Below are 9,890 nucleotides of genomic sequence, written 5' to 3' on the forward strand. Positions count from 1 at the left end.
ATACCACTCTGGTGTGGACCGTACTCTGGTTGACCTATGAGGATCGGTAGTAACTTGATCTGAAGTTTCATGATCATCATCATTAGCTTCCTCACTAATTGGTGTAGGAATCACTGGAACTAATTTCTATGATAAACTACTTTCCTCCCAAGATCACGCAAGATCTATCTAGGAGATGCATAGCAACGAGAGGGGGAGAGTGTGTCCATCTATCCTCGTAGACCGAAAGCGGAAGCGTTATGTTAACGCGGTTGATGTAGTCGAACGTCTTCACGATCTAGCACCGAACGTCGACACCTCCGAGTTCAGCACATGTTCAGCTCGATGACGTCGCTCGAACTCTTGATCTAGCAGAGGGTCAAGGGAGAGTTTCGTCAGCACGACGGTGTTATGACGGTGTTGATGATGTGATCCGCGCAGAGCTTCGCCTAAGTACTACGATGATACTATCAAAGGAGTAAACGGTGGAGGGGGGCACCACACACGGCTAAGACAATGTTGTGTCTTTGGGGTGCCCCCTTGCCCCCGTATATAAAGGAGGAGGGGAGGAGGCGGACGGCCAAGGGGCGCATGCACCAAGTGTGGGGAATCCTACTAGGACTCCCAGTCCTAGTAGGATTCCCCCTTCCTTTCCGAAGAAGGGGGAAGGGGAAAGAGGTGGAGGAGAAGAAGGAAAGGGGGGCCGCACCCCACCCCTAGTCGAATTTGGTTTGGGCTTGGGGGCGCGCGCCTCCACCTAGCCGCCGACCTCCTCTATCCACTAGGGCCCATGAAGGCCCAATAGTCCCTCGGGGGGTTCTGGTAACCTCCCGGTACTCCGAAACTTATCTGATACTTTCCGAATGTAAACTTCCAATATATCAATCTTCACCTCTCGGCCATTTCGAGACACCTCGTCATGTTCATGATCTCATCCGGGACTCCGAACAAATTTGGTCACCAAAACACATAACTCATAATACAAATCGTCATCGAACGCTAAGCATGCGGACCCTACGGGTTCGAGAACTATGTAGACATGATCGAGACAATCTCTGATCAATAACCAATAGCGGAACATGGATGCTCATATTGGCTCCTACATATTCGACGAAGATCTTTATTGGTCAAAACACACAACAACATATGTTGTTCCCTTTGTCATCAGTATGTTACTTGCCCGAGATTCGATCGTCGGTATCTTCATACCTAGTTCAATCTCGTTACTGGCAAGTCTCTTTACTCGTTCCGTAATGCATTATTCCATATTAACTAACTCATTAGTCACATTACTTGCAAGGCTTATAGTGATGAGCATTACCGAGAGGGCCCAGAGATACCTCTTCGATACACGGAGTGACAAATCCTAATCTTAATCTATGCCAACCCAACAAACACCTTCAGAGACACCTGTAGAGCATCTTTATAATCACCAAGTTACATTGTGATGTTTGATAGCACACAAGGTGTTCCTCCGGTATTCGGGAGTTGCATAATCTCATAGTCGGAGGAACATGTATAAGTCATGAAGAAAGCAATAGCAATAAAACTTAACGATCATTATGCTAAGCTAATAGATGGGTCTTGTTCATCACATCATTCTCTAATGATGTGATCCCGTTCATCAAATGACAAGACATGTCTATGGTTAGGAAACATAACCATCCTTGATTAACGAGCTAGTTAAGTAGAGGCATACTAGGGACACTTTGTTTTGTCTATGTATTCACACATGTACTAAGTTTCTGGTTAATACAATTCTAGCATGAATAATAAACATTTATCATGATATAAGGAAATATAAATAACAACTTTATTATTGCCTCTAGGGCATATTTCCTTAAATATATTACTTCAAATTTTATTAGTGAAATTTTGTAATTAGAATTTAGCATAAAATATGAGGAAATGGTAAACCAGGTCGAAAGAAGTACTTAGGAAAACTCCAATGCGGATCATCGAATGGACATCACCAAATGACCGTGAACACGTTCAGACGTATCCGTGGACAGCAAGCATGCGCATTTAACTGTAGGCACCATATGTCCACCCCTTGCCCGGTCTCCTCCCTTTGACATGGTATCTAGATCAATAGAAATTTAATCATATATTTAAATAGTTGTAAACATATGCAATCACAACCAAAAGCATCGGAAGTTCAGCAAGTTCTACTACCATTGATCCCAAAAGCTTCTGGTCCGGTTGTATGTGCCAAAGTAGCCTCGTTTTCACCAATTGCGCAAAGCGCTTTGATATGGTAGCACAATACTCTTGCACATGCTTCGCTTTATCGGAATACAAATTCACCGCCTTCACGACAACATCTTGATCTCCTCAAAAGTACCCTTAATATTAAGCTTCTTCTTCTCGAGCTTGAGCTTCTTATTTTGCATGTCCATGAACATGATAAACCTCTTCGCCTTCTTTTCCTTCTTGACCTCATAGCGCTTGGCACGTGCCTCTTCGACACCCCTTCTCGCTTCTCCTTCTCCACCTCTTACTTGCTTCCCTGGTTCGTAGGCACATGGATGGTTAGAGCAAGCCCTACCTTTGTTGGATCATCAACTTTATCTTCATTGAACATGGAGGTATTGAGGGAATTGGCAATGAAGATGAGCCACCACTTGATTTGCCCACTCAACTTCACCGAATAATGCATAAATATAAAGTGTTTCTTCTCCGTCTTGTGGTACAATGTGCACACGCGTGCGGACTAGTAAATGAAGACAATGAAATGGTCAACAAGTTGCAACATTGATAAAATCAATCAAATGACCAACACATAGATCAACAAGCTACAAAACTTACGAGCTCAAGGAGTGAGGCACCACTTGGCCATCGGTTTTCCACTTGTTTGTACGAGCTGCAAAACTTGTTTACATCCTCTTGAATGGCGTACCATCAATGGGCTAGCGGCTTTGTATTGAATCATGGATCACTTCCCACGGTAAGGATCGTATCACTTTTGCTCATGAAATCAATCGTGCACACTTTGCCAAAACGGCGTGGCCTTTTGCTCCGTGCCATGAAATGGATCCACACTAGTGGTCAACTATGCCTCACAGATTAACTCATCCTCCTTGTTCGAGTAGGCGATTCTCTCAAAGTATGGCTTCTTGGTGTGCACCTGCTAGGTGTCTGCCAGCTGGGTGTCCGGCTAGGAGTCATCCACTTGTCTGTCTTTATATATGCCTCTGTCGTGGATAGTGTTCATCATGCCTCATCATTTGCCGACGTTTCGCTTGGTTGAGGCATTTATGCAAGCAATAACCAGGCACCAAAAGAGGAGAACTATATAGCGGGGATCAACGACCAATCAAGTGTCGGCTACTTCGTGAAGAAATAGTAGTTGCTAAGGTCGACGGTGAACGACACTCGATGCTTGAAGGTGAAAGCGGCTGTGGACTGCTGTGATGATTGCTGCGCGCCGGGCGTATGGAGGTGTTGGGCGACCTAGTAGTAGGGCGGCTTCAGCTGGACGGGTCAAGGCTGTGATTGACCGGGCGACACTGGCCTAGTGGTGCGCTTTGGGTGACTAGTTAAAGCCGCGAACAGACACTACCTTCGCCATGACATGTGGGCCTTGGCGTTGTGTGGACGCGACCTTGCGGGCTACCTCCGCCTCTTTCGAGTCCTGCGGGGCGACGAACATTGTCTTTGGCTCCTTCGACCATCACAGCGATGGACGTCGAAATGACGGTGAACTTGGATAAAGCCAACAGGAGGGTGGGCTTTCGCGTAGGAGAAGCAGTAGAATTGTGAGGATGTGCGGGCTTCAGCTCGATTTTGAGTGGGTCCAGAATGTCAGACATGACACCTTCCCTTAGTACGATACCAATTTCTCGAATTTCGAATGTTCATTTTAGACGAAAGCATCATGTCTAAATATTTTCGGTCGATTTGGTGATCCGCGTTTGAGCTGCCTCATCTCCCCAACTTCGTTGTATCAACAATATTGCTAATCTTCTAGAAGCCATTAAGACAAACAACATATCAGCGTGCTGCCCATGTGCCACTGCTTGACCACCCTTCAGTCCTGTACTGTAGTAGTACCTTGCTCATTCACTCACCACCAGCTATTAGCTCTAGCTAACCCCCCAAATTCGTTAAACCCGAAAGCAATTCTTCAATCAGTACCTGCTCCTACCCAATCCAGCTCGTACTGAACTGAGCAGAGGCAGCTCATTCAGTTTAATGCCAATCCGAGCAAAAGGTTGGGCAGTTTTTACCGAGTTCGGCCATTCCAGTTTCATGTATTCTTGAAGTCAAACTTAGCAGCTCCATTTCCAGATTCTGGGTTCGGCCCTTCACGTGCTGCTTCCTCCGATCCGGCGCCGACCGCGCCCACCTCCTCCTCCCTCGATCCGCATTAACTACTCCCTCTTCCGGTGCCGCCGCCTCCCCCTTGTCAATGCGGTGGAGGCGTCGGAGCTAGCTGCACATCGCGGCAGGCGAACAGAAGGAAGAGTGGTGGAGGCGGATGGCGGAGGAGGGGAGGTCGCTGGCGGAGACGCCGACGTGGTCCGTGGCCACGGTCACCACGCTCATGGTCGCCGCATGCTTCCTCATCGAGCGCTCGCTCTCACGCCTCGCCAAGGTAACCTTCGTCCGGCAGCCTGCTTAGCTGGTGGAAGCTACCGCGTAGCTGATCTTCTCATTGGTTGATGCGCAGTGGCTGCGGAAGACGAAGCGGAAGGCCATGCTCGCCGCACTCGAGAAGATCCGCGAAGGTGGCACCCCACGATAGAAACTCTGGAAATTGCCGCCTCCCTGAGTTTGACTATTTTTAAGCCGTTAATCTTAACGCTGTTTTTACTGTTTATTTAGGACTGCCATTACATTTAGCGTGGTTTACAAATGACCATGTTACCTCCAAGGTCGTCACGATTTGTAGTTTCATCACTTTTACTTATAAGTGTCAAGGTCTTCTATTGGTCTGTGTGTATCTGTTTTGGGATGGTATCCACCATTCTTTTATCTTTCAGTAGTGTCAAATCTCAGTTTTTGTTCTTTTATCTTAGAGTGCTCTCCATTATTTTTGGTACAAAGGGACTTCTCTTTTGCCACTATTGTTCTTGCTTGGAAGGTGTTTGGATTTTTGCCTCAAAGAGGGAACTATGTCTTACTTGCAGAACTGATGCTGCTCGGCGTGATATCGCTGCTGCTGAGCCAGACGGCCAGGTGGATATCGGAGATCTGCGTGCCATCGACACTCTTCACCAGCAAATTCTATATGTGCACAGAGGAGGATTTCGCCGATCTGGACCAACATGGGGACTCCGCTAACGATACCCACATTGCTAGAATCCTAGTTGGCGGCCAGTCGATGCATGTTTGCGATGAGGTAAATGTCAGAATCAACTAGCTCCCATCAAACCTTTTGTTTCATATGAGATAAATCATCTTGTTGTCGCTTTCTCTGCTTGCAGGGTCACGAACCTTTTGTTTCATATGAGGGTCTTGAGCAGCTGCATCGCTTTCTGTTTATTCTTGGTTTTACTCATGTGCTTTACAGTTTCGTGACAGTGGTTCTGTCGATGATTAAGGTTTGTCTTCCTTATTTGTTATTGATCTGAGTATCTGATCTAGCAACACGGTCTCTAAGTGTCTAATGTGTTTCTTTTGGTGATTGTTACAGATATATAGCTGGAGGAAGTGGGAAACTCAAGCATCTACACTCTCAAGGGAGCAGTTGCAACGTAAGGTCAAGTGAAATTGGATGCTCGTTAGGTCATATAGTAGTACTAGTCATACATTCGCTTAATAATGATGTTTTGTTCTACCTGAGAAGTTTTTCCCTCTCAGCTAGGAGAAAGGTTATGCGAAGGCAATCTACCTTTGTTTTTCATCATGCATCTCACCCATGGAGCAAAAGTAAAATACTTCTTTGGATGGTAAGTTCGCTGCATTGCTTCAAGAACAGCGTTGTGGTTGCACTGATTCTTATTGCATATTTTCCTTGTGAGTCTCTTAGTTAGTAATGACTTAATGGTTATAACTTTCATGTTTTATTTGCCAGTTAATTTAGACTTTTTCATATTTACTTATATATATTGAACAAACTCCAATAATATTATTGGACTACAAGTGCACATGAATTGCATCTATTGCAGCTATTTAAATAGACAATATACCATATGTACCCAAGTACTCCTGCTCTCTGTGACGACTTGTCGATTTTCTCAACACGCAAAAGCTTTGCGGCACATACCTTACTTGATGTCTTTTGTGATCGGAAATATTTTTTTTTGACATTTCTAATATGCTCTAGTAACCAAATGTTGCAGTTGTGCTTTCTGCGCCAATTTAAGGGTTCTATTAAAAAATCAGATTACATGGCATTAAGGTTGGGCTTTATCACAGTAAGTGCTCTTCATCGCTCTATTTGATCTCGTCTACTAGAATCTTGGTGATAAGTCATTTCTTCAATGCATTTTTATTGCTTATCAATTTTCTTTATATCAGTATCATAAGTTGCCGCATTCGTACGACTTCCACAAATACATGGTACGGAGCATGGAAGATGATTACAATGGAAGTGTTGGTATCAGGTAAAACAGAACATGCACTGCTTAATCCTGAGTCCTGACAATGAGATTATTTGTTTTTCTTTGATGATATAAGCGGTTACACATCAAGATCGAACAAACTTATCTGATGAAGAAATCCTAGCATTTATCCTTATTGGATTTTGATTATAACATGATACTCCTACTTGCTTGTGGTTTGCATAGGATTTATAAATATATTATGCTCTCTCTTGTGTGTGCTAACATTCCATTTGCTGTACAGTTGGCCACTTTGGGCTTATGCAATAATATGCATCTTTGTCAATGTTCATGGTATTACCTCCTTATTACTTTCTCACACAAACATAGAGATCTGGTTGTCCATTTTTAGTCCTCATTAGGTTTGCCACGTTTCACTAATTGCAGGTCTTAATATATATTTCTGGCTATCATTTGCCCCTGTCATTGTAAGTATCACCCCAACTCAAAGAAAAAAGTATCACCCATATTTCTGAACCAACGCGCTAGTCGCAGTTAATTGTTTTTCCCTTTCTTATCTGAAAATGGTATTTATGTCCTGGCCTAATTACGCATCTTCAAAATGTTCAAAGATCGTCCTGCTTGTGGGCACTGAGCTGCAGCATGTTGTCGCTCAGTTGGCACTGGAGGTTGTTGAGGCAACAGCCACAAATGTTGGAACACAACTGAAACTGCGGGATGATCTCTTCTGGTTTGGAAAACCTCGGGTTCTGTGGTGGCTTATACAGTTCATCTCGTTCCAGGTAATGTCTCTGACTCTCTTACTATGTAGATGATGTTGTGTTGTGATGCTTTGAACATCTTCAACATCCTAACATCTACCCTTGCTTCCAGAATGCCTTTGAGATGGCGACATTCTTATGGTCTCTGGTGAGGATCACCTTAATATGTGATTAGTTATATGTTGTGTTGGATTAACATGCTTTAGTGTAGGAGATGCAAAGAAATGCTGGTTCATGACATCTTTTTTATTCTGTGGCATGGCTTAAGCTATTAGTGCTAAATGCATGGTGGTTGCAAAACTTTCTAGGCCAGCATCACCTATCATGACTCGTCACTTTATATATGACAAATCCAATGGATATAATGGATATATTTATAGCTTCTTTTTGGTTGTTTACTACTTTGCATGCATCTTGTGCAGTGGGAACTGAGTGCAAATTCTTGCTTCATGAAGAACCAGTACATGGTTGTTATTCGCTTGGCTTCTGGGTAAGTTGCGTACCATGAATACGTTGTGAGTTACGAGTGATGTTGGCATCTCAATATGTTCATTTGACATGTTATTTTGAGAAACCTGCAACATATCAATTATTTACATCAGTGTGTCTATGACAATTTACTTTAAGAATCACATGTATTTACAGAAACTGTATTGTGGAGATATAATTATATGCATGAACTGCATTAAGTTAGATTTTTGGTAGTAGACTAGTGGAAAATCCCGCCATCATATGAATTAAACACTTCAAGAAGTGCATTTGCCCGGACTTTGGACTCATACAGCTGTTTTTCTTCCCTTGAGCACTGCAGGCTGCTTGTTCAAGTTTGGTGCAGCTACAGTACACTGCCTCTTAACGTGATTATCTCCCAGGTATTTCTTGAATGATAAAACCTAATTTGAACCAAGAGAGCCACTTAGTGAACTCTTCACTTATTTCACCAGAATTATTTACTGTTTCCCCGCAAAAAGCTCTCCACGCTTACTCTTATTTATAAAGAGCACTATTCTTCTTTAAAAAGACAGCAGCGAGCTCCGCGTCGAAAAGCGAAGCGAGCCGCGCTAGCGCGCTACTCTTCCTTTATGAGCGAGACTCTATCCAGATCTACTGATCTAAGAACTCCGCGAGCGAACTGAGCGAGCCATGAGGCGCCTATCGGCAAGGCTTGGAAAAGCCTTAAGTTTAGGCTCCCTTCCTTCACTGAACTGATTCACCCGGGTCCAAACCTGCTGAGCTAGCTAATTTTTCCTTTACAATTCCTTACTCAAAAGGACTAGAGTGCTAAGCTGCCTTCCCGGCACCACCACTATAATGAATGGCTCAAACAAATAGGAGATGAGAATCTAATTGATCCTTTACTTTTCTCGGTAGGCCATTTTTTTCCTTCATTGATTATGAAGCTTTTTTTAGTATATCCTCTTTATGCAGTTTGTACTTAGTAGACAAGGTAAGAAGGTAATATGTCGCGGCTGGTCTCCTTTTCACTTATTATCTTGTTTCTTTGCTGAAATTTGCAGATGGGTTCCAAGTTCAAGAAGTCACTGGTCTCCGAGAGCGTGAGGGACTCCCTCCACAGCTGGTGCAAGAGGATCAAAGACAGGAGGCACAACCCGCTCTTCATGCGGAACGGGACACTCACGTCGAGGTCGGTCTGCTCCCTCGACACGACCATCTACGAGACTGACCACGAGACTAACACGGTGTGCACGCTGTCGAGGACTGTGTCGGCGTCCTCCCTGGACGAGGCGCTGACTGTGGTCACTGTTGATGACGACGAGGAGATCTCTCACATCGAGCAAGATATTCAACACCCTTAGTTACTGAGGTTAGCCCTGTTCTTCGCCGGGATAAATATGTGCAGCTAAAACTCTGCTGAACTTGAAAAACAGTGCCCATCCCTGCCGAAGCTTTGTAGTACCTGCAGAAAAGGACCTGCGGATTACACAGTATATAAGTGTGTGACTGTCTAGTGATTGCTCCTCATGGCTCATGGCCACTCTGTGCAAAGTAATCTTGTGTCAATAGGACGCCTACACTTCAAGATGATACTATCATCTTTGTATTGACTTATAACATTGCACTAAATCATCAGAATTCACAACTACACATAATGGATCGTTTTTGGCAATGACAGTTTTTTCCGCATAATTACCTTGCTGAAGGCATTGCTTGTACTTTATCTTCAGGGAAAAAACCCAGGATTTTACTTTTAATGGTTGGATCCTGTCATCCGGTGATGGCGGCTCTTGGGCGTAGTTCGCTTCCTGGAGGCGTTGCTACTGAATTTCTTGTTTTCTTTGTAGTTTGTTGGTCGCTGTTTTGACTTTTGATCGCTTTAGAGTTTCTTTTTCCTCCACCTAGGCAGAGTTTCGGTCTTATATGACTTTGCTCTTTGTCAGCGTGATTCTTTGTGTGTGCGCGTTGGTGGCGCTTTGGAGTTTTCTTTTTCTTTTTCTTCCGCCTAGGCAGAGTTTTGGTCTTGTATGACTTTGCTCTTTACTGATGTGATTCTTTGTGTCCCCTTGATGATGTTGGTTGTATGTATCGAGGCGAGCTGTATGCTCATTATGTTTGTCCCCTTGATGATTCATTTTGAGTCAATAAAATTATTGAAAAAACTAAGCATTTTCGATTGTATTAC

The 9,890-nt window shown here is 43.9% G+C and overlaps 1 protein-coding gene across 1 annotated transcript; it reads left to right on the top strand.

The window, feature by feature from the left end:
- The first annotated feature begins 3,968 nt into the window (after positions 1-3,968).
- On the top strand, positions 3,969-9,377 carry LOC100682499 (MLO-like protein 4). Its single transcript, XM_044512774.1, has 16 exons — positions 3,969-4,192; positions 4,270-4,576; positions 4,652-4,709; positions 5,112-5,323; positions 5,409-5,525; positions 5,618-5,678; positions 5,785-5,873; positions 6,267-6,341; positions 6,445-6,530; positions 6,772-6,821; positions 6,915-6,955; positions 7,100-7,270; positions 7,362-7,397; positions 7,672-7,739; positions 8,061-8,121; positions 8,767-9,377. The coding sequence occupies exons 2-16, from the start codon at positions 4,460-4,462 to the stop codon at positions 9,064-9,066; spliced, it is 1,542 nt and encodes a 513-aa protein (XP_044368709.1). The 5' UTR covers positions 3,969-4,192; positions 4,270-4,459; the 3' UTR covers positions 9,067-9,377.
- The last annotated feature ends 513 nt before the right edge of the window (positions 9,378-9,890 follow it).

This window comes from Triticum aestivum, chromosome 4B, assembly GCF_018294505.1.
Source record: "Triticum aestivum cultivar Chinese Spring chromosome 4B, IWGSC CS RefSeq v2.1, whole genome shotgun sequence".
Classification (NCBI taxonomy): domain Eukaryota; kingdom Viridiplantae; phylum Streptophyta; class Magnoliopsida; order Poales; family Poaceae; genus Triticum; species Triticum aestivum.

Excerpts from the sequence above, each read along its gene's own strand:
- LOC100682499 (XM_044512774.1), top strand. The coding sequence starts at position 4,460 with ATGGCGGAGGAGGGGAGGTCGCTGGCGGAGACGCCGACGTGGTCCGTG. Across the intron at positions 5,526-5,617 it reads TGGTTCTGTCGATGATTAAG|ATATATAGCTGGAGGAAGTG; the intron begins GTTTGTCTTCCT and ends TGATTGTTACAG. Across the intron at positions 7,271-7,361 it reads TACAGTTCATCTCGTTCCAG|AATGCCTTTGAGATGGCGAC; the intron begins GTAATGTCTCTG and ends CCTTGCTTCCAG.